The sequence below is a fragment of the Phytophthora infestans genome, genomic scaffold (assembly GCF_000142945.1).
Source record: "Phytophthora infestans T30-4 supercont1.59 genomic scaffold, whole genome shotgun sequence".
Taxonomy (NCBI): domain Eukaryota; phylum Oomycota; class Peronosporomycetes; order Peronosporales; family Peronosporaceae; genus Phytophthora; species Phytophthora infestans.
Window position 1 is genome coordinate 301,611 of NW_003303700.1, and position 27,117 is coordinate 328,727.

Sequence of the window (27,117 nt, forward strand, 5' to 3'; positions counted from 1 at the left end):
CATTATCTTCAACCAATTAGAATAGTAGGATTCTCTAACCATTCGTTGGCTAAATACCTATCATTTAGAATACTACATTAGGAGGAAACCCCAAACAAAACAAATAGACAGCTCTTGATTTTACAGAAATCCGACTTTGCTCTTCTATTTAAGTGAATCTATACTTGTGGACGAAAGTAAAGCTAATCTAAGTGAAACACAGCTTACGTTTTCTAGCGTGTAGCAGAAGTAGTGGGCTTAAAGTAGGCCCATTACATCTATCATGTGATACAAATGACATTTGTTTGAGCTCCTACAGCCCCCCCCCCCCGACCTCGAGAGGAGTGGGCTCTGCAGAAACAAAACCGCCGCTAGCAGTAAGCATGATGTGACAACAGCTACACCTGAGCAAAATTTCTGCGAGAAGGGGCTGAAAAATGTAACAGTATACCCGACGGCCTGTTGAGATATATCTACATGTAAGGGCTTTTAAGAGCTGATTCCCCTTCAATTTTGTACACTTCGTCAATAATTTGTTCGACTATTAGTCTTGGGAATTCAGCTCTCAAGTCCAGGCATCGATTTCTGAATATACTTTTGAGCAAATGAATAATGTGCACGAAACTGGTTCGACAGCTCTAGCTTGAGAAATAGCACTCTCGCCCACTAAAGAATCTACAGCTTTAATTCAACCTCATTTTAATGAGGTCAACATCTGGCAATTAAATTAGACAAAACATTGTCTATATCGTATGATTGGTCAAAAGTTTTGGGTTTTTCATGTATCATCGAAAATAGTCGAAAAAAACACTGTCCTTGATCGGATCGGTCTAACGAAGTCCCAAATTTTGCTAGACATATATGATGTAATACTAGTAGTATATGTGCATGTAGCAAAAAGGCTCCGGAATAAATGGATTACCTTTTCAATTAATATATGTATCGTTAAAAATAGATGGTGCCGCGACATAAAAAAAACTACAGCTACCCAAAATTGTCGAGCAAATTGAGCCTTCGCATTCACAGTTTCAGCTGTTATTGGCAGCCAATTAATTCACGCAAAACAGGATAATCTCAGGATTATTATGTGTCCAAAACAAAAAAAATCTGGAAAATATTATGACTCGAAAACCAAACTGTCGATTCTTAAGTGGGCCAGACTGGTACTGCAGAGGTCAATAAAAATGGCGAACAGCACAGCTTTACAGCCCAGCTCATCCTAAAAAAGGGTTATTTTTGCGAATTGCAGTCGTGCCTCTTATACCTTAATTGGACACCTGCTGCCTAAAATATGGGGCAAACAGTTAGGGTCTCACGAAACTGGCATTTTCCCATACATTCGATTCATCTTCTTTCTTAGCTTTAAGGCTCTCGCTAAAGAAAGCAACTTTCACCATACAGCAAACACCATCCCACTCTTTGAGAATCAAATTAATTGGACACGACGGAGCCGTAGAATACAGTAAAGTGGAAGATGGAAAAAATCTTTGTTTCAATCATCTGCGCAACATAAACCTCTCCAGCTATTCGTTTACACGCAACTTAAAACGACCGCTAGCTAAACGCAACTCAAGTTCTCTTCGTGCAACCCAACAGACTCAAGCGACCCCCTTCGAGAGCGGTCATCTTGGCCATCTCCTATTGTCCACCGCCCACCTCAGGCTTTACCGTCTCTCGTAAACCGCGCCTCCGTCTGCTGCTAGTCTCTATTTCTCCTACACTCTCTCCTCTATCTGCGCGTGCAAGAATCACATCCCAGGGAGGCGTAAATCGCTCGTAATCGTCGTCCAAAACCAACTCTTTCTCTCACAGTAAACACATCAAGGTCATGCCGGAGCACGGCGCCGGGCGCAAGGGCACGCCGTTGCCAATCTACGTGGGAGGCGCAAGTGGCCGTCATGCGCCACGCAAGAAGCCGTTCGTGAAGCACGGCAGTCGCAACCGCAGTGGCGACGAAAAGGAGACGTCACCGGGCAAGCGGAAGGGCGTAGCGATGACCGAACGACGCACATGGAACGTGCTTTGGGCGCTGTTCATCATCGCCTTTGTGATCTGCATGGTGTGTCTCGTGACACTAGGGCGCATGGTGCAGGACGGGAGCATTTCTAACAACGCAGTGAACGGCAACAAACGCGGACTCTTTGCGGTGTGGAAGGAGAACCAGGTTTTGGCCAAACTCAAGCGCCTTTCGCACATGTTTACGTCTGTGGACGAGACCAAAGTGAAGAACCTCGTGACAAGACAGGAGCTGAGCAATCTGGGCGACTATGAGTGCGTCGGCTGGAGACAAACGACCAACTGCACGCCGGCGGGCGATCGCGAGTTTGAGAACGACAAGAACTGCTCCGAATTAGTCTCTAACGGAGTTTCCGGCTACTGCGAAGTACGCAACACACGCACGGGCGAGGCGAATCGCGTGTTGGAGATGCACTGCGATTCTTTGCGTCCTGGCGTGCAATTCAAGTGCGACATGTTCCAGAGTCTGCTGAGCTATAATATCTTGTCCACCGACTACGAACACGACCCAAACTTCTCGTACACACACAACCAAGATGTGTTTCGGGTGAGGAACAAGCTGTCGAACACGCCCATCCCACTGGGTGCTGATGGGTTGAAAAACGAGAGTGTTGGTCAGTTGGAATTATCATTTGACCGCGGCATCGTGTTTGTCATCTACGAGAAACTGCTACTCGGCGCCTATGTGAGTGTGCGCTCGCTGCGTGCGCTGGGATGCACGTTGCCTATTGAGATGTGGTACAAGACGTCAGAGACGAATGTGACACACCCGCTACTGCGCCTTATGGTGGAGGAGTTTGGCGTGTATCTGCGCGTGATCGAAGACCCCTTGGCAACTCACTTTTACACGAAATTATATGCGATATTTTATAGCGCATTCGACAACGTGTTGCTATTGGACGCCGACAATTTTGCAGTGCGCGACCCCAACTATTTATTCGACACGCAGGAGTTTGTAGAGACGGGCGCGATCTTCTGGCCGGATTTTTGGAAACCTGGCAACACGATTTTCAATATCCATAAGAACAGCTACGTATGGGACTTTTTCGGCCTGGATTACGTAGACATGTTCGAACAGGAAAGCGGCCAGGTCATGATCAACCGACGCATGCACTACAAGGCGTTGAATGTGCTCATGTACTACGGCTTCTCTCTGCCCCGCGCGCACGAGGAGTTGCGTCTCGTATGGGGCGATAAAGATCTCTTCCGGTTCGCGTGGCTCAAGTCCAAGAGCACGTTTCACATGACGCCGCGGCCCCCAGGCTCGGCTGGGACGAAACACCCAGACTACGATCTCTTCTGCGGGGTTACCATGGTCCAGCATGACCCGAGCGGGCGTGTGATTTTCCTGCATCGTAACACTGAGAAGCTCACGTACTCTAATAATCGGATCCTGTGGACTCACATCCAGCAGTACAAACGCACGTCGTCGCTGCCTGGCTACTATGTGCGTGGTGCCAACGGAGGCAAAGTCTTTCCGCAATTCAAACGTTGCTTCGGTAAAGATGTGCACTATGAGAAACTTTTTACATTGAAGCCGATGAACGCGTTTCCTTTTGAGAATCTTGAGGACGATCTGTTGCGGTTTGCTGCTGCGGGCGCTGAAGTGCTTCGGCTTTCCGGGTATGAAGAGAAGGGCGAGGAGCAGACCGAAGAAGCCAACAAGGTCGAGTCATAAAAGAACCATCGAGTAGGAAATCCTTAGTGCACAACTTACTCGTGTGTAGGGAAGACATGGATGGCGTGTTGCTGTCGAGCATGAAAAGATTATTAGGGACCAAACACAACAATCTACAGCGAGTACAGAAACGAAAGTTACTCAAATAGGGGAACGCAAGTTCGAAAGTGTTGACGAGCGTGGGGCCTGTCAGCATTCGTGTACTTGTAAAATCGAAATAATTCGTGTCGAGTTGTTGGTCCACCAGGTCCTGGATATTTTACGTCTGGCGCCATTGATCGTCAACTGCCCTCAAAGGGCTTGACTTGGCTTACATGTTGCCTATAGAGTATCGATGGCTCTTGCGTCTGAAGCTTGTCGATTTGCATTTGTATCTGCGACCGATGGGAAATATTGGCAGTTCTGTGAAGTTGGGTGCCGAATGGGCACCCAGTTGAAGGAATCTTTAATCCTACCCGATCGCTTACGCCACGTGATTGAGCTTCCGTGTCGAATTGAGTTGAGGGGTGCCATTTTTTGTGAGAAAATAGGGGACCAATTGACACGCATTCCTTTTTCTCCCGTCTTACCGATGTCGCAAATTAAGAACCCCCGCTCACAAATCGTGACTCACGCAAGACTTTCGAATCGATCGAAGTCGGCACGACACCACGGCGAATCCCGGCAACGATTTGCACGCTGGTGGCCAGCCCTCTCTCAGCGTGTTAGCTGGAAATAGCCTCGATTTCAGGCTGGCGGGCCACAAATGACATGAGCCGAAGCGCTCGCCACGAGACGCGAATCTCCAGCTGGCAGTGAAGCGCAGTGCACCAACGTACCTTTGCTGTAGATCCAATTGGTACCGGTATTGATAGCATTATCTTATCGCCAATACTTGGCTGCGACCAGAACATCAGGACCCTGGCAGGTAAACATTTGCGAGCGGAGCACTTTTGTTGCTAATAAAACTGCAGCAATGGCGAGGTCGTGGGACAGGCATACAGTACCCGCTAAAAACGCACTGGGAATTGCCAATGACAACTTGCAAGCGCCAAAAATGCCCTAGACCGGCCCTCATTTCGGACCACATCCAGAACATAAAACAGCTGGTGCCAAAGCTGAAGCACCAGCTGCGCCCACTTCGCCATTGGTCGAAAGATCACAAACACATCGCAGCTATTGGTCAAAACCACGTTAAGCCTCACCCACCTGAAACGAATAGGCCAGAGATAGTGCAGAGGTGGAATTTCACTCCGCTGGCTCGCGAAGCGATCACCTGCCGTCACTCGCCGTTTATTCCAGTAGGTCTCAAGCCTATCCGAGTCGCTTGTGTCTATCCTGGTCATTCCATTTCAGACAGCAATTATCCATGCAAAAAGTGGCAGTTTCATCGTCGCAACATGCCCCAGCGCCGGACTCCAAGCAACTCAAGGGTATGTGCAATGGCAGTCGCATGCAAAACAACAAGATGTTCGCCTTCTTCTTCCTCATTGTAATGAGTTGCGCACTCGGCCTCATCTGCGTGGCGTCTCTCATCCAGCAGCGCGACCTGCAATTGCAACGTCTCGCAGTGCGCAGTCTACACGGCACCAACGAGCACGACGCCAATGTGCGAGGTCAGATGGAACTCATGCAACAACCTGCAGAGGTCGATAACGCAATGGATGACCTCAGCAACTTTGAGTGCATTGGCTGGAGAGCTCAACGCGATTGCTTGCCCGACGGAGGGCCCGATCCGCCCAACAACCGAGCATGCAACGCCACAGTACACAACGGAGAGAGCGGATACTGTGAGATTCGGCATAAAGTTACAGGCGAAATGCATCAGGTGATGAAAATGCACTGCAACTCGTTGCGTCCCGACGTTGCATTCAAATGTCAAGAATTTTCCACCTTGTTGGGCTACGGACGGAAAGCCACCAACTATGTGCATGACACGACGTTCTCGATGGAAAGTTGCCGTCAGCAACTGACAAACGACCAACTAGTTGCCGCAGCTGCAGCAAACGAAAAGCCGAAAGTTGCAGATGGTAACATGGTGGATAAAATCCGTCTAGGCGTCGAGCTGTCGCGCACGACTGCTCCAGTGCGGGATATCCTGCAACTAAGAAACGAGTTGCCGATTGTTGCAACTCCGCCTTCCTCGTACAAACGAGGAATCGTCTTTGTGGTCTACGAGAAAATGTTGCAAAGTGTCTACGCCTCAGTACGCTCACTACGTAGTATGGGCTGCACTTTACCCGTTGAATTGTGGTACAAACGCTCCGAGACGAACCCCTCGCACCCACTTTTACGGGAATTGACGGGACGATATGGCGCTTATATGCGGGAAATCAGAGATCCACGAGCATCCAAGTTCTATACCAAGACGTACGCCGTATTCTACAGCGCCTTTGACCAGATCCTTCTCCTTGACGCCGATAACTTCGCAGTGCGCGACCCCACGTATCTCTTCGACACGCCACAATTCCAGACCGACGGCGCCATTTTCTGGCCCGATTTCTGGCGTCCAAAAAAGACCATTTTCAATATCCAGCCCACGAGTTTCGTGTGGGAAGTCTTCGATTTGCAACCTGTCGACATGTTCGAACAGGAATCCGGTCAAGTTCTTATTGACCGGAGGATGCACCAGAAGGCACTCAACGTATTGATGTATTACGCATTTAACCCTAGCATCTTCGAGCGTCTTCGTCTAGCTTGGGGGGACAAGGACTTGTTCCGCTTTGCGTGGCTTAAAACAGGTAGTTCCTTCCACATGATCGAGACGCCTCCCGGCTCGGCGGGCGCTAAATTGCCGGATCAAAACATTTTCTGCGGTGTCACAATGGTGCAACACGATCCAGAGCGACGAATCGTGTTTTTGCATCGCAACCAGGAAAAACTGTCAAGTGAAAATCAAGAAAAAGTCTGGGCGCATATCCAGGAATTCCGGATGGACCAAGTGGATTTGGACGAGTATGACGTACGCGGCGCCAACGGCGGTCGGTATTTCCCGCAGTTTAAGCGCTGCTACGGCAAGGATATTTATTATGAGAACGCCTTCACGGTCAAGGCTATCACTGAGTTGCCATTTGCCGGTCTCGAACAGAGGCTGTTGAACTTTGTGCAAGAGGCTGCTCGTATCGACGGCACAGCTGACCACCGTGCTCAGGGGTTGGAAGGAGATGTTGCCAACGTGGCCGACCCGGCGCAACACTGAGACTCAAGACGGTCAGTATTTTTTTTTTCATAAACTAAAAGTTGTATAGTAAGTGACGAAGTGCCATTTTTTTTAATGCGCTGATCGGATCCACAAAAGTAAGAGTTCATAATTAAAAGGAGGCATATTTCGTCTTGTAGTTTTGCTTTATCCAAAAACATGGAATGTTTCAAGGTGAAACTTTCACCTTGCCGGTAAGGAATTCAAATTAGTATTTTCCGGCAGAATAACCTGGTACCCATGGGTTTTCAACGAGCTCGTACCTAATGAATCCTCAGATTGGAGCTGCAAAAGTGCGGTGCTCCGACGGGCTGGGCATGATCTGGAGCAGCTCGTCAGCGAGAAATCACTGAAGGTATCAATAGTGAAGCGGGGTGGCTTCCCGCAGGTTCTGCCGTGGCCACTCGGATTTAAAGCTGGCTTAACTACTGTGAAAATCCCTATTAATAGTGTGGAGTGGTGATGCTGCTAGCTTGAATTTACGAAAACACTGTCTAGTATGCGGTGGGCGACGATTTCCAAACGCAATGACAAGAGAGTCGTTGGATATATTGCTTACGAAAAGATCGCCATACTGAAGGCCTTCGGTGAGGCAATGTAGAGCTCTCGAGATCCAAGAAACAGTAGCATGCATGTAGTAAACGTTTTTACAAAAAAATCAAATGCTACGAGACTCTGACACAAAAATTAAACCATCACGGCACCTAAAGAAAGATACGGCATTGCCTTCGCGCGACCTAAATAGTTAAAGCAACAATACAACATGTATCAATAGTAATTACGAAACCGCTATTGGCATTACGTATATTAACCCCTCCAGTCCGGCATCAATCTGCCAAATTTTTCGTCACTATGTTGTATTGTAACGGGGTACGTAGCCCTAAGTGTACCCTGGTTACATGAAGTGTGACACTTCACACTTCAGGAGTATGACACGTCATACTCCGAGATATTTGGTACAAGGTACCAAGGTCGTTCAAAGCCAACCATTGGTTAAATGACATTGCATTTCTATAGGTAACTAACAGTTTGTATTAAACCCAAACTTAACCTACCTATAAATATACTCAGTTTACAATCTACCTTATTTAGGTCACTTCGCTCTCTTTAATAAAAGAGGGACCTGTGAACTGCCGTTCACTGAGAGTTTGTATACTCTCGGAAGATAACTTCCTCTTGCGCAAGGTGCTGTGTGACCCCGTCACATGTATTCTACAACATAAGGACTTCGTCTTAACATTTGTATTGAAACATATGACAAAGGTTGTACCACGGTTTGAGGTGATGGTGGCCGAACTACAACATAGTGCAGGTAATGTTGGCCATGATGGCAAGGAAGCGCTTGGTCTTGTCGAAGTGCTGCCATTGGCAGCACTTCGACGAAGACATACAGTGCAATCAAGTGTTGGCGTGACCACCGACAGGATTCCGACGAACGAATCGTGAATAAATTACTGAGTTACTGAAATAAAACCAAGCAATCCATTGAAACGCATACTACTTGTTCTGCTCTTATCGCTACCGATGGTTCCCTCCAACTTACTGTCCAGTCGGCGTCGTTTCTGCGGCTTCGTGGCAGGCGAACGCGCGCGGATCATTGAGAGCGTCGGGCCTTGAGGAAGACTGCGCCCGCGCTGCCAGTCGTGGTGCCACAAGTCGAAGCAGGTCACTGGCGCTCCTTTGACGCTCCGCCTGGCGCGTGTATAGAGGTACACACGCTTCTGGTCATCGCGGCACCCGCCACAGTAAAACGTTGTCTGGTGACCGCGCTCGCGCTCTCCGCGGAGCAGACTGCACACTTTGGAGGAGCGCTGGCGCTTTTTCGAGTGCTCCGTACCGTCGCTCTTCTTCAGCTTCTGCCATTCGTCTACCTCGACTGCTACATAGTCCGCCAGGCTGCGCGATGGCGGCGTCAGCGTGGGTGACATCAGGGCAACGCCTGAGGGTTGTGCCAAGTCTGCCTCGGTGAGCTGTAGGAGCTGCAGATGCAGCTCCTTGAGAAACTGGGCGTGATTAAGTGGTGGTGTCTGCTGGCGGCGCTGGTGGAGCTCCCTGTAGATGATATAGGCAATGACGACGGCCATATCGACCAGCCCGAAGAACAGTGACTTGTAGTACTTAAGCCACCGGTAGGACAGCTGCAGCGAGTACCGCTGAAGCCTCAGCTGGTCGTGGCGATCTACACCGCCCATCAGGCTCTGGTACGGCTTGACAAACTTAGGGCATGGCACCTCGACTTGCTGGGCACCCTCACGCCGAACGATACGCTCGAGCTCAGTGCTACCACCAGTAGTCAGGAATAACACAGGCCTATTGTCCCACCACACGCACGCCTTCATTTGCGGTACGCTCTTGCAGTTGGCAACCGTATGTGTACCACGAGTCATGTCTCGGGGACGGCGCTTTCGCCGTGAGGGAGGGACAATTGCTTTGCAAAATCCAAGTCTATATCCAACATAGGCGAAACATAGAGTCAGCATATGGATCAACATAACGCACAATATACCTAACAGCATACCGAGTAGGGAGTGCGGTGCCCAGGGTGTACACGTTCATTGCCAGTAGCTAGACTGCGAGGGCTGCGCACGTATAGAATCGGTCTGTAGCAACCAGGTAGTGCTCGGGATGCCCGCGGCCTAGCACCGTACGCATATTTCGAACAACAGCAGCGGGTCCCTCAGGCGTGGAAGTAGGCTCGACACCTGGCAGCTCGCTGGCAAGTTGCTTCTTTCCAGCGTAGATTTCAAATTTGCCAGTACAACATAAGCATCGGCAAGGTCGGTACACTACGTAGGTTACTACAACATAAGGACTTAGCGTGAAGCAAAAACAAAATTGCGTACCGGGTGCAGTACGCGGACTCTGCACAGCACGTCAAGAACATCTTGGTTTCCCATTTGTGGGGCTTCGCTTTGAGATAGACGCGCGTCTTGTTGTAGGATGAGATCGAAGGAAGCATACCCTCGTCAAAGACTAGCCGCGGTGGTGGAACGTAGCTGCTCCTGAAGATCTTCTGAAGAACGTCCACGACAGGCTGGATCTTTCAGATCCGGTCGACGCGACTCCTTTAATCGTTGTTGTCGCTAAAATGGAGGTTTCGCATAATATGGAAAAGGCGATCAATAATTGCCAAACGAGCCACGCGCGAGATGACACCTTCGTCATGCGTGCTCCAGTGATGGCTCATGCGCTCCCTGTTGGGCTGAATGGCGCGTGCGAGTAGAAGACCAACCATATGTAAAAGCTCAACAGCTTGAATGGCCCGCATCTGCTGAAGAGCAGCCTTGAATTGAGCGCGCGTCTTGTCGGACGACGGGCTCTTGCGCTTATGCTTCGTGTACTTTGCGTCTGCGCGCTTGTTGATTGGGGAGAGATGGTACAGGTTTGACTCCCCTGTGATGTCGCGCCACAGGGCTGGCGGCATAAAGAACAGGAATAGCGCTAGCGACGTCTCTCCCACCTTCTTGATCGCCGGACTGGGGCCGTAGTACGAGTCTTTGAGGCCAGGGTAATCACCACCGCGTTGGGCAGGAACGTACGGTTGCTCGAGTATGTGATGAGCGTCAGCAGATGCAGGGGACTCGTAGCCGGACAACCCCAGCTCGCGCAATACGTCGCTATTGAGGGCGACGGACTCCAACGCCGTGCTGCCACCGAGTGCACGAAGAAACCCTTCGTTGAATCGTGTCTCACCAGCTCCATTTCCGCCGATTGGGTCGTCCTCGTTTTCGCTCTCGTCGTCGCTGCCGTCCACGACAATCAACTGAGCATCGTCAGCATGCGTACATACAATACAACATAAGCGACATCATAACATCCAACATTAGTGGCAACATACCTCTTGCAGCTTGTCGAAGTCGTCAGCGTCAGAATCATTGCCAGAGTCAAAGACCTCATACGCGTCGGGGTCGTCGTCAGGCCCCATCCGGTTGAGAGAGTGCACGAGCTCATCGGTGACGCCGTCACCGCCGTCGTCATCCTCACCAACTATGCCAATCTCGGGAAGCGCACCTACTCTACGGACTGGACGAGGCGGAGTGCGAGGAGGTGGTTGATCTTAGTCCTCCGTCTTGGTCTCCTCGTCCACACTTGGTTCGTGCCTCTTGATCACAGCCAGCGTCGTTCAAAGCCATATCAGCTTCGTTGTCGTCCTCTATGGCGTCAGCTCCGCCGCCGTTGTCCACGGGCATCACTATATCCAGCACCTAGTGTTCCTCAAAGCCGACGTCGCCCCTGGTGGCTGCCACATCGGATTCTTGTGCGCTGATGTCCAGCGACCCACTCAACCGATCGAGGTAGTTCTGTATCACTGCAGTGGTCCCGAGAAAGTAGTCCTCACCTTCCTTACCACGCGCATTTCCACCTGGGGGAACATAGCGGTGCTCCTGCTCGATGCCTCTCGGCGGGCGCACCTTCCATCCGTTGCTTGTAAGTTCACGCCATAGTGACCTCCAATTTACGTCCTTTACCTCCATCGTCTTGCTATCTTCGCCAGAAAATTCCTTAGTGAGAGCGAGAGGGACCCGTCCGAAAAATACCCGACGGTAAATTACGGCTCTGTCAGAAAGGCTGCCTAGGTGCGGTGTCCATCACAGGGGATAGGTTTAAGCCCAATGTTTTGTCTCTTGCCGTTGTTGGTCTATATGAAAGTTCGTACATGCACCTTACAAACTTTCATAATAACTTTAGCTTATGCCGTATTAGACAACATAAGATAATCACTAAGTCGGAGAATACAACATCCGGACTGGAGCGGTTAAGCTTCTTTAGCAAAAAGATGGTCTTATCTAGGCCAGCCTCCTGACGCCCCACTATCCTTGTTGGCACAAAGAAACACAAGCGTCTCAAAGTGGACGAAGCATGCTGCATTGCTGCGGCGTGAGCACCATCTTGCTCTCCGAGAAGCGACACATTCACAGGTGTGTTCGGTGTCCGTGGCACCACTGCGGCCAAACGCGCTCGCTCCACACGCCGCATCTTGAGCTCGCGCTGCTGAATGATCTGGGCAGCGTACCTATCTTGTCGATTATTGCGCTTGTGCCCAGTCGTGCTCGGTGTTCGTGGATACTCGAAACATTTGGGCGCGGCGGTTTCAGTGCCCGGCAGTATCCTCCATCGCAGTTCTCGACAAACCCATTTTTAGAAGCCGTACAATTCCCAATTTTTGGCAATTGGTTTAGGGTAACCACTCATAATTGAGTAGTCTGTCACAACAAAATGACACGTTTATAAACAAGTACGTCTTTTTTATTAGAAAAAGAGACTTACTTTGCTCATGAACGTGCCTCGGCGTGCAAACGCTTGCACGCACACTGCCGAGCTTTTTAAAGTGCGTCAAGAGCCAACCAACGGCTGGGGTCGGTAGTTGATGGCACCAGGACCTCGACAGCATTCCCAAATCGATCCGCTGTCGGCCTTATCGCTCTGTAGTGCTGAAGTATCTCGTTATCACTTGACCAGCGCGCTTCTTCGCGCAAGGGAGTGATATTAAAGAGTTGTGTGCATTATTTTGCTGGCGTTTCTGCAGCATGAGGCTGTAGACTTGCTGTAGCAGCTGTTCGCGTTCATCTAAATACTTTGTACCTCCCAGGTTAAATCGGTGCGAGCAGAACCGACCAATGACATGATTGGTTTGTATGCAATACTGTGATTGGTGCTACAATCGCCGACGACCAAAAATAGGATTATCCCGACAGTTTTGCTGTAAACCGCCAACGCATTAGAAAGAGGGCGATGTACGCATCGGTATCTAGGCTTCTTACATCCAGCGGGAACATGGCAAGAAGGGGTCGCTGGAGCCGGTCGCCGACCCAGTAATGCGCAATTATAGCAACAATTTAAATGGTCCCGTGGGCTCAGCTGTCCTACATAATGCCGAACAAGACGGTCATCGCTAGCCTTCGGGTCACCTTTACTTTACTGGTCCGGAAAGCATGCATGCCGTTGGTAACAGGGCGAAGGAAACGTCTCTGCGCGTCGCTCAGGTCTGGATTGATCGACAGAGATCGTGCTTCTGAGCTCCGTTACTGGATGTGAGCACAGAGAAGATCTCTCCTACACTTTGGTACACGACAACGCAAAAGCAGAAGCGAGACGGGAGAGACACTTCCACATCTACGTACTCCGGCGCAGTAATCGCCCATGGAACGAGGAAGAGAACGCCAGTTACCTCGCTGAGATGGCCTCGTCGTCTTCAGAGCTGCAGCTCCGGGTCATGGAGATCTTGGCGTCTACCGAGAACCCCTTCTTCTTCATGCGCCACCAAGTGTCCAAAGACCTCCAAGCGGCTATGTGTGCTGCCAAGAAGCGGTGACGTGCGCATGGGCGTCCTCGGCCACGAGCGTGGAAGACAGCGAGACGGCACTAGCACGTGTCCGTGCGTATGTGTCGTATGCCAAGGTCACTTGGCGTGTCAGTACGCGCGTGCTATGGGTTACAAGGTGGTCGCCATCGACTCTGGCTACGACAAGCGCAAGCTGATCGAGTCGTACGTCATCAAGAGCTTTATCGATATTAACGATGGAGACGTGATCGACCAGGTCCGTGCTGCTACGGGTGGACGTGGATCCCATGCTGTCATTGTCGTGGCTGGTTTGAAGGACGCGTACAAGGACCAATCGTACGACGAGGCGCTGGAATGGCTAGAGCAAGCGTTTGATCGAGAGAAGGTGGCGTTGGCAGCTTCTGTGGTGGGTGTCGCCCATGTCTGCGGCGGTCCTGAAATGCTCTATCTTGATGGAGATGAAGGTGGTGGGGCTGTTGAGACAGAGCGTCTACGAGACCTGGTTGGTTACGGGCGACAGTGGAGTTGCGGCTAATGGGAAGAAAATCAAGAGCACGACGGAGGACAAGGCGCCGGTGATTCGCGGAGACGCGGAGTGAATAATGGCGCAAATGATGGAAATGTTCCACGACCCCGTGACGAGACGGCAACACGTCCATGTACGAGCGCTCGATGACCTCGAAGTGAGCGGCTGACTCGACCCGTTGGCGCAAGCGAGCGCCACTGACCAAGTCGCAACTTCACCCGAACCGAGCACTGAAGCAACTCGCAAAGAGAACATCGGCTCGGACGTAAGGATATAAGTGAATATGCTCGTGGAGCTGCTATGATTGTGGAGCTGTGAGAAGTTGTTATTGTGCCAGCTACACCACGGCCTGTAAAGTGAACACAAGAATAAAAAAGAAATTGAAGTTGATGATTAAGATACGGTGGACTTAACTGTAGCAAGAACAGTGGATATCACACGTAGAAAGAAGGGAGGGTCCTGCGTGGTCGCTGTGTTAGTAACCATGCTCGCTGTACGCCGCTGCAGTCTTCTTGGCGCGGCGGATCTGGCTTACTACATCGTGACATCGCGCTAACGCCTTAATTTCCTCTCCTACAAACCCGCTAGGCTTCGAGCGTCGGAGACGTTGGATCTCCGCGCTCAGAGCTGCGAGAATGTAGTCGCCATCAGTCTGTTGGATTGCTGAAGTCGCAATAGAGGGCGAAGCCATGAACGGGGTGGAGCATGCTGCATGATGCGAACTATATGGCTGGGAGGACGTCCAAAAGTCCTGGAGCGAGTACTGGGGCATTGTTGCCTGAGGAGCGTACTGCTGCTGGAGAGCCGAAGCGTGACTATTGTGGTGGCGTGCTGTAACGTCGGCAGTGTACCGCAACTCTGGAGCGTGAGGATCGTGCCGGAGTGCTGAAGCGGGATGTTGACGCGGGCCTGGAGTGATGTCATGCTGTTGGGGAGCCGGAGCACGGTGTGGCTGCTGATGTGGCACCGGGGCACTTTGCGGGTGAAGCGGAGCGAGTTGCGGAGCTGGGATTGCAGTATTCTGAGCAACCTCTGGATCCTCAGATGGCTTCGTCGTTGCACCTTCCAGCTTGAGCCGCTTCACTACCTTGTAATAGGAGTATCTGGATATTCCAGTCAGCTCCATTATCTCGCCTCGGTTCTTACCTTTCGCCAGCAATGCCGCGATCTCATCGACGGTGACGGGATTAATGGGTCGTTTCAAGGCTGTTCCACGTAACAGATTAAGGTAGTTCAATGTTAATGTTTACTGTGTCTAAGGTCACCTTGTTGCGAGTTCGACTTCGATTGTGGTTTTCCTGTGAGCGAAGACTCTGTCGTTTTGGGCTGCGAAGGGAGGCTGTTCTGCTGGCCTATAGCGAGTTTTTTTTTCAACACTTGTAGATTGTGCAGAGAGAGCGCGTGGTTTTGCCGCAGATCTCAAGAGGGTTCTTACCTTGGTTGTCCATTAGCTCGATGGAGTCGACCTCCTCTGAGGACAGCCAAGGTCCCTTCACCATCTTGGTTGATGCGGCAACCTTTAAAAAAAGAAATCTGCTGCCCGATTACCTTCTCATCTATAACGTCGTTAATGTAGCTATCGTAGCAAGCGTACACATGGATACGGTGGGAATTAAAAATTACTTGTAATTCGTCATTAGTCCTTAAGCACTAGCACTAAGCTACTGGCGAGCGTACCTGTCGATTAGTGTAGCTGCGCGATGCCCTCTCTCGTCCATTAGCCCTTTCTCGCCCCACTTTGGCAAGTCGGGCCACCGCCACCCTGTTTTGGCGCACTGCATGTCGAACCGGAAAATCTTATGGACGGCTGCATCCCACGCCACCCTCCGACGCTCGACCATGGCGTTCTTACAATACTCAAACACGCGGAAGAAGGCGTCCGACCCGGGATCGAGTCGCACGAGCTCTCGGCGCTCAGTAAAAACCGTCCTGTCTCTTATGAAAAGGACGCCAGTTGCGTCGAGCCAATCTTCGTCCTCGATTGTTCGTGTTTTGAACACAAGATCATGAGCCATAAACACCAAAATTTGTTTATCCTGGTAGTGCAACGAGTAGTAGTATTGTGCTTTTCAATGCTTTTGTCCATTTCACTTAGTGTTGCTGCCTCAATAGTCAGTGACTTTTTTTAGAGAGCGAAGAATCATGCTTTTATGCAAAATAAAGATTAACACTAAAAAAAGAGCAAAACCGAGAAGCGAGTCTACAGTATTACATGTAGTCCCAAAAAATCAATGCCTAACTCCAATCTCAGCTTTTATTTTTCATCCAATCATTTTACAGACATAATTTCTTACGTCATTTTGAATATTCTTTCTTGGTCATTTCTTCCACAATTCCACCCAATCACGTTGAATCTAATCAATCCTTCTCCTCATTTCTAAAGACGTCAAAATGGCGTCTCGCAACGAGAATGTGCAGCTGAACCATGGCCCCCCATCGCCCCGAGACGCGTCCACAACTAAGCGTCAGCGTCTTCCAGACATCGCATCGTCTCCTCGCGCAATCAGTCGCGTGTTCGACGTGGAAACACTGCTTCAAGGACTGTTAGCGATGCTAGACCTGTCTGCCTTGGCCAGTCTTCTTGAGGTTCTGGCAGCTGACACCTCCTGGCGAGGCGTGTTAAGCCACGATCAGTTTTGGAAGGAGATGCTTACTACTCACTTTGGGGGGAACTTGCCACCGGCTGAGCAGTTTAACGATAATGAAGATATACCAGAGTCCTCCGAAGAAGATGAGGACGAGGAACGAGAAGAAGAAGACAACGAGGACGAACCAGATCTTATTGAGATCGTGGAGGTCGACGTAGAAATGGATGACGACATTTCTCTTCTAGGAGACGAAGAAGAGATCGAAAATGAGGATGACACGTCCGACGTGGAGATAATCCCACGACCCAGAGCAACACGCAGTGTCAACCAGACATTCGCGAGGTCCGAGGATACTACAGCGTCTGTTACCGATACGATACAAGCGCCTGCAGTCGCCTGGATTGACGGATTGCCGAGTAAAAAGGTATTGGAGGCGGCTTGTCCGGATCTTAGAGATTTTTTGCGCTCTGCTGAGCAATTAGTGCAGTTTGATGCGCAGATTCAGATTATAAGAGGAGATATTGGAGAGATCCAGACAGTGGGAGAGAAGCGAGTGGACGGACTGGCCTTCCCGACGTCTTCGTTCCTTAGAAACCCTCATACTGGCGCAGCGTCTGTGATATTCCGACGTGCAGGTCAAGGATTGACGGATTATATCCCGACCTTGGGCATCCAACTGGATCTTGGAGAGGCAATTGCCACCCCGGGATTCGATGCAGGTGTGGATAAACTCATTCACTGTGTGGGTCCGAGTGGATTTAATCCAAACTGCCTGAGAGATCTGCAACGAACGTACAGAAGTGTCCTGCGCTGCATCCAGGAGGAAAGTCTCAGTTGCGTTGCCATGGCGTCCATCTCCACGGGCAATATGGGGTTGCCTGCTGACAATGCCGCGTGGTTTGCATTATGTGCGATCCAGCGCTATATTCGTTCCACGGATTGGACCGCAACAGTTGCCATTGTGTGTTTTGACGCGGATGTGTATGCGGCGTTTACCAAATGCAAGAGGGACCTGATGGGAATTTTTAATGATGACACACTGCGTGCTATTCCGCCACAGCAGAACCGTTAGACCAACGAGAGCGACCAACACGCCGCACTATTCATTTTTTTATTTAGGCCAAGCCGCGTGTCCGTTTGTAGCGAAGGAGAAAGGTGGTGTAATGGTCAGTGATGTTTGCGATTCTTACAATTGCGAGATTGGTGTTTGTTGAAAAATCAAAAACAAAGTTAAAAACTTTTTGTTTCATGCAAAAAGTACCCACAAGTCAATGGTATGGTAGGGCTTAAATATCCGGCAAACATCGAGCTCAGTACAACACTGGCCACGAATGCTGGATTTTTAGCCGAAGAAGATGTAGCCATGTCCAATTGGAATCATAGGGCCAAAAAGGCACTTGCCGCCGGTTCGTTCTTCATTTGGATATTCACCTCCTCTGTCGTACCTCCTCAAGTCTAGTATATCTTTTAATCATGGCTTCTCTAGTCAAAGGTCTAGCTGGCGACCTCACGGGCTCTGCAGACGTGTGCAAGATCGTCGCTGACTTCTCCAAGTGTTTAGCGTCCGAGTATCTTCTACCAAACGAGACGATCGCCTTCTCGATGGTCTCTGTAAAGGAAGAATTCACGTTCACGAACATGGCGTTGATCCTACTTGAAGGGGAGAACGCTACCACTACCCGCAAGCTCATAGAACGCTATGACTACAAGGACAGCACCATCCAGCACGTAAAGTTTGAGAGTGCCGGTCACGTGGATCGCGACTGCGAGATCAAGTTCCACATCGGCGCCAAGAGCATCTCCATCGACATTGCAAAGGGCGAACAGACCTCAGCTCAGGGCATCTACAAGGTGCTGGAGCTGCTGAGTCGAGCTCAAGTCGCAAACGAGCGTCTGTGGGAGATTAGCACGTTGGGTATCAAGCACGCGAGTGAAGCTTTGTATCTCACTGAGAACAGCGGCCAAACGCTCCAGAAACAGTCGGACGAAGCGACTGCGTGGCTATACGGAGCCTACAAACGTACCCACCCGCATTGTTACCGTGAAGTCATTCGATCGGCCTTCTCCGACCTCCGTCTTGTGGACAAGATGGCACAATAAGCTAGTTAACTTGGCAAATTAAAAAAGGTTAATTCTGATGTTGCCAACTTCAATTTTTATTTCGATCGGGACTTTAACCAACCAAGTAAATAGATATATTAAAAAAAACATTAGTGCTTGCTGTGTGCCTTCATGGCCTCGTTGAACAGGATGTTTTCAATCATTTGATGACAGGAGGCAACGTTGGCTTCTGTGCCACTAAGCACAAAGTCTGTGAGCTCTCCAGTCACTGAGCGCTCGTCCGACAAGGAACGAATGGGAAGAGCTGGAGAGATCAAGTAACAAGTTTGCAACAAAGCGAATCGAGGAGACATGGCTCTCGGACGACGCACTACGAGATAACCTTTCTCCTGAAACTGAGCGCCGTGCACCGGGTTGCCTGCAAATTCCACGGGGTCAATGTATGATCGCCAAACGACCACGATGCGGTTATCTTCCACATAGCGACGCACGATCTGCTTAACACGATAATCCGCTTGCGTGCCCTTGGCATGGAGCTCCATACCGAAGCTCTCGATGATAGTATTTTCTGTTGTCTCCACATTCTGATAAAAAAAAATCAGTCTGATATAACAGATACTAAAAGAGGTTAACCCTTCATCAAGACGCACCTGAAGGTCTTTGTGATAGAGAAATCGGAACGGCATGTGTTCCAATGATCTTGAGAAATACCGCCACGCAGCTGTCCCAGTGGAAGCCACGTCAAACGGCAACACTTTGCTGGCAAAAATCTTCATGTACACTCCGTCCGCTCCTTCGTGCATCTCTGCGTCACTGAACGACGACTCCTTTGTGTCTAATCCGTTGTCGCGGAACACGGCGTCCACTTCTCTATACGCCAAGTCGATGCCCTCCATCAGTTCCGTAAAGATACTGGCGTCCGATCGATCAGGAGTGGGTATGTGCATGCGTTTCAACCTCTGGCCGTCACCCAAACAGCGCTCAATTGCCTGCAAATACACACAGAATTTATCAGAAAATATTTTTTCCGCGACCATCATTCTCCAACCTACATTCGTCGTGGCTCTTGCTTGCAACAACTTTTCCAGACTTTTGGCAATCTTGATTTGCCCTTCCAAAACCATTTTCAGTTGCCTATTTTCTCTCTCGGACTTGAGTCGCTGCTCCAGTTGATGACTGGCCATCTCCTTCCATACAGCGGGGGCTTCCGCGTCCTCTTCTTCCTGTTTCACTAACGTTCTAGGCCCCTTCGCCTCCGCTGTGATCGCTGGTATACGCGTTTTCTGCAGCGCTTGCAACTTTTGTTGCATGTCCGCCACTTTCTCCCTCAGATACAAAAGTTCCCGACGCTCCTGGTCGCGCACTCGATTGCGCGTGCTGCTGCGCGCCGTCTTGCTGGCTTTGGTGGAGGGGGTCGCAGCTATGTTGCAGCTCAGCTCGTCCCCCTTCCGCTTCTTCTGGGGACTCGGCTTCACCATCTTAGGTTTTGCCCGAGTCAACGAGCTTGGAAGCCCCTCCAAAGCAATGGACAGCGCGGCCTCGTCCGTCCCTGCCCCCATAAACTCGTCGACGAAGCAAAGCGCCGCTGTAAAGGCGTCGGAGTCGTCCTCAAGTGCGATTGTCATCGTCTCCGTTGCCTGTTTGCGTTCTTTTTGACTTGCAACTTTTTGGAGCCATTCCCCTGTGTTTGTGAGTTAAGCTTGAAATTTGTATGCTTCCTTTGCTGGGTAAATCGTCAATTGACGAAATGACGACCATCTTTTTACCAGTTGAACTTCAAATTGACCAATAGCAACACGAGTTGCTTCACCAGAGCACAAAATATTAGAAAACCCCAGCAAAGATAACCAAGATCCATAAAAAAATGTAATTACAAGTGCACAAAAATGCAAATGTTTCCTACGCCTACGTAACTTAAAACTCACCACTTAGACACGACTGTGGGTCTTCATGGCCTCGTTGAACAGGATGTTCTCGATCATTTGGTGTCCGGCAGCAATGTTTGCAGCCGTTCCGCTGAGAACGAAATCGGTCAGCGCGCCAGTGATCGCACCATCATCGGTCAGCGAGTGCACAGGGGCCTCTGGGTGGATAAGATAGCACGTCTGAAGCAGAGCATAGTTCTCGGCCATCCCACGTGGACGACGAATGACAATATACCCTTTCTCTCGGAATTCTGCTCCGCGTAGTGGTGCGCCAGAGAACTCGACGGGGTCAATGAACGACCGCCACACGATCACCACGCGATCTTCGTCCACGTAGCGACGTAAAACTTCCTTGACGCGGAAATCGGCTTGGGTGCCGTTGGCGTGTAATTCCATACCGAAACTTTCGACAATCGTGTCATCTGTTGTCTCCAAATTCTATATTTTACAGCAAATATCACGTTAGTATTCCGGATTCACAATATTTTCCGGTAAATCTTCGCACCTGTGGGTCTTTCTGGTAGAAGAAACGGAAGGGCATGTGCTCCATCGACTTGGCAAAGTATTGCCACGCTGCAGTTCCTGTAGACGCCACATCGAAGGGCAGCACCTTGTTGGCAAAGATCTCCATGTAGACGCCATCAGGACCCAGCCGCATTTTTGCGTCACTGAATGATGATTCCATTTCTCCCAATCCGTTAGCTCGGAAGACATCCCTCACGGTCAGGGGTTAATGGTAACTCCAAAATCGGTGAAGTTAATATTGTGAAAATATCACCTGTAGACCAGTTAATATAAAAAATATCACCTAATATTTTCTTTTGAGACAATATGATATTATTAAATATCAACTTAATATTAGTTAATACGATATTATATTTTTCAATGATTGCGTAATCGGGCTACATTAACTAATCAGAATGTCGTTAACGCTCGACTAGCTGAAGTATTACTAATCAACCGTGAGTACCGGGACAATTGTGAGTGACGGCAAGGTTGGCGTTGTGTGTGGGCACTGCTGAGCGCATTAATCTAGCGCCACAGGCAGCAGGTTTATTAGACGCACGATGTCGACGAGGAGATCGGAAGAGAACAAGAACAAATGTCTTGATTTCGCTCTATCAACGTTAAACAGCTGCAAGCGTTTGCAGTTTTCCATCTCGATCGCCTTTGTCTGTGTCACAGTGAAATACTAGAGCAAATACTCGTCAGTCTTAAAGCCTACTGCTTTTCTAGAACCTGATCGAAAAAGTTATTTGGCTCCGCTCGGTTCACAGAGGTAAGCTGGCAAGAAACGTACTTAAGTGGGAAAATATCATAAAATATCATGTAGTATCTAATATTTTTCAGTTCTCCGAGCTAATATAAAAATATTATGTTAGCTTTTGCAAAAATGAGTTACTATTTATATTTAATATCGAAAATAGTACTATTACTATCAAAAATATCATATGATATTTGGTTACCATTAGCCCCTGCTCACGGTACGAATCATCGACACCTGCCATGAGCTCGGCAAAGATCCCTGGACCCGTACGATCGGGCGCAGAAGCGTGCATACGACGTGTACGTTGCGGTCCATACACACACGACTCCATCGGCTTTAAAAATATTGCAAAGTCAGAAAAATAGTAATTTAAAAAAAGTAAATAAAATCGCGACACAAACCTGCGTGGTCGAAGTGGCTTCTAAGAGTTTGGCCAGACTCTTACCGATCTTGATTTGTCCTTCCAGCACAGCTTTGAGTCTGCGGTTCTCGCGTTCAGACTTGAGTCTCTGTTCCAGTTGATGACTCGCCATCTCCTTCTACACTTCGGGAGCTTTGAACCCTCTGGAGACAGCGACGTCTCCCTCGTCTATTTCGTTATTTCCCTCAACATCCGAGAATCGCTTTGGCCGACGTGTGCTCTGTAACGCGTTGAGCTCCTGCTCCATCTCCACGACCTTCTCGCGAAGATACAGAAGCTCCTTGCGTTGCTGCTCCCTCGCCCTGTTGGGGTTGTAATTTAAAGGTCTCTTCGACTTTGAGGCCTTCTTGACCTTCCTTTCAGCCGAAATTTCAGTTGCGGGAACTTCAGCTTGAGTCTCGACTAGAGCCAACTCAGTCGGCGACGGGAGCCCATCAAGCGCGAGCGTAAGAGCGTCATCGTCGTCGTTTGGCTGCTCGTCGCTCGCCACAAACTCGTCCACAAAGTGCAGCGCGGCCTCAAAGGCCTCGGAATCCTCCACGAGGTTGAGGGACATGGCTACAAGAAGTAAACTGGCTGCACAGGAGGATGGCGTGGTGATTTGTGGCGATCGCTGAGAGTGATCACCTTAAAACATACGACGTCCCGTAAATACGACTCGTAGACTAAGATCAGATAAATATCGGGATACTGTTTACTCTAATTAGTCATACCATGACTAATTAATAATGAGTAATTTTGGTGTTTAGACAGAATTTTGGAAATTTAACTGCGTTCATTATTCAAAACACATATTAGAATAAAGTAAATGCTGGGATCTGTCCAAAACAGGTGTTTTTGCTTAGAATTGATCAATCTTTTAAAGTATGAATGATTTGTGACGTCACTAAAGTGCAATTCAACGATCATTTCGAAGCACCTGAGAAAATTAATAATTTATCAAAAATAGTACCGCCAAGTATCCACTAAGTTCGTCCCCTTGCTTAATGTGCGTAATACTTAATATCTGCCAAATTTGATATCTGCAGCGGGGCTGCCGTAGCTTTAGCGTCGTTCGACTTAGAGTCACTAATACTAAGTTCCTTATCCAAAGGATCTTACAGCCCAAGACCAGGGCTCAAAGTTAATACTCTAACTTTTATGCTTCAAAACCAGAAGTGTTTTATTTACTATTATTGCGGCCAAGCCGCCTAGGGGTCAATGTATCTGTTTAACCATCTAGCATAGCTAAACCTAATCAAATGCATAACGTGTGGCTTTCGGCCAACGTACTGAGAGACCTTGTTAACTCTCCAACTTATGTACTGAGAGTTTGTTAACTCTCCGGGTACTTCGTACCCCTGTGTGTTCCGCACCATGTAACCCCGTTACACTCTCCCCCACTAAGATGAGAACATTCCGTTCTCGAAACTCTCCTCAGCGAGGTCACGTCTTGTTAAGACGGCGGAGGTTACTACACCTCACACCAGCGTTGTACAGATCCGTGAGCTCACAAACGCCTACGCATCATTGATGCCCAACTTCTTGTCGTCGGCCCACGGCCCAATGTTTTAAGCGCAGCGCGCATCTTACTCTCAAGCGGTCTCAGACCTACGCTCGCGCTCCGCGCCTCCTCCAAGAGTTGCAAACCGCTTAGAGCAATGCTCTTGACTCATTCGAGTCGTCAACAACAGCTCAGCGGTTGAGCACTCGCTTCACAAGCGATAGGTCGGTGGTTCGAACCCACCAGGGCACAGCCCTCTCGTTCCATGAACGATTGTTCACGCTTGGACAAGCTTAAGGGCAACACCACTTTAGCTCAATGGTTGAGCGTTGGCTTTGAGAGCCACAGGTCGGTGGTTCGAACCCACCAGGGCACAGCCCTCTCGTTCCATGAACGATTGTCCACGCTTGGACAAGCTTAAGGCAATCCCTTTTTAGCTCAGTGGTCGAGCGCTGGCTTTGGAAGCCACAGGTCGGTGGTTCGAACCCACCAGGCCATGAACTGTTGTCCTTGAAAGGACAAGTTTAAGCGCAACGCCCTTTCAGCTCAGTGGTCGAGCGTTGGCTTTGGAAGCCACAGGTCGGTGGTTTAAATCCACCCGGGCGCAGCCCTCTCATACCATGAGTAGTCCGTTCTCGGACTGACGTACGGGCATAGACCTTATAGCTCAATGGTAGAGCTCCGGCCTGCCAAGCCAAAGGCCAGTGGTTCGATCCCCGTCCGGGACACCACTTTCGCTGTTACAGCGCATCCACATTTGGATCATGCTCATCGAGCAAGTTGTTTCAAAACAATTATGCGTCTATCGAGACGCTTGTGCCTGAACCTTGTTCAGCACAACACGAAGCACCTGCTTCCTTCGGGACCATGTCCCTAACACTACGAGGTCTCTCCACCTCCTGCTCCCGCTGCGAGCACCGCTCATACGTACGAGCTGGCTGCTGCAGCCACTGGTCAGAGCCTGAGCTCAACTACTGACCTGATCGCTCCCCACTCTAGTGGGAGGCGCCCAGCGCCTGGCGACGCTGTCGCACGCCATGGTGGTGCTTCGGCACATGATGTGCCCTGTCGTAAGCGTCAACGACGTCAGGGCAATCTTGGCGGAGGATAGCCTCAAACTCCCATGAGTTCTGTGAGTGAGGGTAACCCCTCCACTTCACCAAGTACTGGATACGACCCTGGCGTCTACGCCACGCCACAAGGCGTTCCACGTGAAAGTGGAGCTTACCATGCTCATCGAGCAGAGCTGGAGTTGGCCTTGCCTCAGCTGGGCTCTCGCGGGGAGAGTCAGCACTTGCCGGAACGGCGTCTGCGTCCATACGACGCCGGCGTCCACGACGCGAACGTTCGCGTTCACCGCCCATCGGTCGATCTCGAAGAGATGATCCACCTTGTGGATAAGCTAGAGCCACCACTGCTGACTCACAACCAGGTCTCGGACCTTGAGCGTCCAGTCGCTCGGCTGAACGTTCAGCTTGGCTTGCTCCTGCATCTCGAGCACTTCGCTCCGCGACCTGTGGCTCTGCCACATGCTGTTGATCAGCCATCTGTGGATCCACCACTTTCTGTCGCTCAGCCTTCCGTGGCTCTACCACCTGCTGCCCTGCAGCTGTATGTGGCCCAGCCACCATTGGTGCCAACGCCTCCGCGCTCACCTGAGCAGGGTCTTGATATGGCTTAAGCAAGCCAACATAGAAGACCGGATGCGTGCGCATCTTCTTCGGAAGGTTGAGCGTATACACTAGGCCCTTCCTGGCCACGACCTTAAACGGTCCTATGAACCGAGGTCTTAACTTCGTTTTGAAGACTACATACACTGCATGAGTAGGTAGGTTTTTAGCGTTTAATAAAACTTGGTCTCCGACCTCAAACCTCTCAACATTGCTTCTGCCCTTGGCATCTGCATGTTCCTTCTGCGTGTCTTGGCTTTCAGCCATAGCGTCGCGTACTTGACGCATTACGCTCAGTCTCAAAGAGACAAAGTCATCGACTTGCTTGCGAGCCGCAACAGGGCTGACATCAACTAGCCGCTCGGCTATCCCTCCCCCATCAAGCCCTGAGCCACTGCGTGGCGGCGTCAGTGTGACGCGAGGGTTAGCCAAGCCGTTCACATAGAACGGAGTGTAGCCTGTCGAGGCGTGCACGGCATTATTTAATGCGAACTCAACGAGTGGGAGCATCTGGCTCCAGCGTTTTGGCGCCTCAGCGCATACGCTTCGGAGGGTATCCTCCACAACGCGATTTACGCGCTCGGTTTGACCATCGGTCTGCGGATGGTCCGCTGTGGACATGTCCAAACAAGTGCCGAGCACTCTGAAGAGGGACGTCCAGAACTTCGCGGTGAAGCGCGGGTCCCGATCCGAGACAATTGCCTCAGGCAAGCCATGTTGACGAAAGACTCGGTCTAAAAATAGCAAAGCTGTACCTTCACCATCAATGGTGTCCGGCACTGCCGCTACATGAGCCATCTTGCTCAATCGGTCTACAAAGACCACTATACCCGTGTTTCCCGCCTTATCCTTGGGAAGGCCAAGCACAAAGTCCATACTCATGGACTGCCAGCATCCCTTGGGGACAGCAAACTCGCCAATGGCGCTGCCGTGCTCGGCGCGGACTTTGTCCGTTGACACGTCTCACACGTGCGTACATAGGTGCCGACCCACTTATACATCTTGGGCCACCAGTACATCGAGCTCACCGAGCTATAGGTCTTCTCCCGACCTAAGTACCCGCCCACGGGCGTATCATAAACCTCATAGAGGATTCGATACTTTAGATCCTCATCATGAGGAACGACTATACGAGGGTTATCCGCAGAGTCGGTGCTGTAGTACAGCAGGCCGCCATCGAGTGAGTATCGATGCAGCCTCGCGCGTAAGCGCCCAGACAATTCCTTGTCAGAGTCTTTAAACTCTTCGCTCCCAAGAGCCCGTAGCAGCGCTACGCACATGTCGTCTTGTGCATACGCTCCGCGTATCAAGTCAGGCACTGACGCCGTTACTGTCGTGACGTGAGCTAACACGTAGTCCGGTCTGCGCGAGAGCGCATCGGCCACTACATTAAGCCGCCCCGGCTTGTACTTCACCTCGAAGTTATACTCGGCAAAGAAGGAAAGTCATCTTGCCCTTCTCTGAGAGAGATGAGGCGACTGTGTCGCAGTGCGTAACGACGCATGATCAGTAAAGATCACAAAAGGCTTAGAGCCTAGCAGGTGTACCCTGAATTTGACTAGAGCATACTTCATTGCAAGTAGCTCTTTGTCATGAACTGGATAGTTCTTCTCTGCAGCTTTGAGCTGGCGAGACTCAAACGCGATCACGCGTTCACGCCCTTCGGCGTCTGCTTGTAGTAAAGCACAACCGATTGCAAAATTGAAGGCGTCACAGACGACGCTAAACGGACTATCCGGGTCCGGTAGCGCAAGGATCGGAGCCTGGATGAGGCTCTCCTTCACAGCCTCGAAGGCTCCGTCGTGCTCGACGTTCCAGCACCATGGTGCGTTCTTCTTAAGGAGATCTGATAATGGCCGAGCCATCTCCGCGTAGTTCGCGCTGTACTTGTGCAAGTAATTGGCTAAGCCTAGCCACTTGTGTAAGTCCTTTTGGTTCTTGGGAACCGGCCAGTCCACGATGGCCTTGACTTTGGCAGGATCTGCCCTTAAGCCTCGCTTCCCAATGAAGCACCCGAGGAAAGGTATTTCCTCCGCGCCAAA

General features: G+C 50.3%; 5 protein-coding genes across 5 annotated transcripts; 4 read left to right on the forward strand and 1 right to left on the reverse strand.

Annotated features, from left to right (window-relative positions):
• Nucleotides 1-1,807: 1,807 nt before the first annotated feature.
• PITG_17663 (uncharacterized protein) lies at nucleotides 1,808-3,673 on the forward strand (the record flags this gene model as incomplete). Its single annotated transcript, XM_002896472.1, has 1 exon — nucleotides 1,808-3,673. One exon carries the CDS (start codon nucleotides 1,808-1,810, stop codon nucleotides 3,671-3,673), a length of 1,866 nt encoding a protein of 621 aa, XP_002896518.1.
• Nucleotides 3,674-5,120: 1,447 nt separating this feature from the next.
• On the forward strand, nucleotides 5,121-6,851 carry PITG_17664 (uncharacterized protein; the record flags this gene model as incomplete). The annotated part of the gene is made up of 2 exons (XM_002896473.1): nucleotides 5,121-5,639; nucleotides 5,769-6,851. The coding sequence occupies 2 exons, from the start codon at nucleotides 5,121-5,123 to the stop codon at nucleotides 6,849-6,851; spliced, it is 1,602 nt and encodes a 533-aa protein (XP_002896519.1).
• Nucleotides 6,852-13,171: 6,320 nt separating this feature from the next.
• On the forward strand, nucleotides 13,172-13,669 carry PITG_17667 (uncharacterized protein; the record flags this gene model as incomplete). Its single annotated transcript, XM_002896474.1, has 1 exon — nucleotides 13,172-13,669. The coding sequence occupies one exon, from the start codon at nucleotides 13,172-13,174 to the stop codon at nucleotides 13,667-13,669; it is 498 nt and encodes a 165-aa protein (XP_002896520.1).
• A 4,007-nt stretch (nucleotides 13,670-17,676) lies between these two features.
• Nucleotides 17,677-18,386, forward strand: PITG_17668 (uncharacterized protein; the record flags this gene model as incomplete). The annotated part of the gene is made up of 1 exon (XM_002896475.1): nucleotides 17,677-18,386. The coding sequence occupies one exon, from the start codon at nucleotides 17,722-17,724 to the stop codon at nucleotides 18,346-18,348; it is 627 nt and encodes a 208-aa protein (XP_002896521.1).
• A 72-nt stretch (nucleotides 18,387-18,458) lies between these two features.
• PITG_17669 (M96 mating-specific protein family) lies at nucleotides 18,459-19,934 on the reverse strand (the record flags this gene model as incomplete). Its single annotated transcript, XM_002896476.1, has 5 exons — nucleotides 18,459-18,893; nucleotides 18,960-19,298; nucleotides 19,362-19,528; nucleotides 19,586-19,704; nucleotides 19,810-19,934. 5 exons carry the CDS (start codon nucleotides 19,932-19,934, stop codon nucleotides 18,459-18,461), a joined length of 1,185 nt encoding a protein of 394 aa, XP_002896522.1.
• Nucleotides 19,935-27,117: the final 7,183 nt, after the last annotated feature.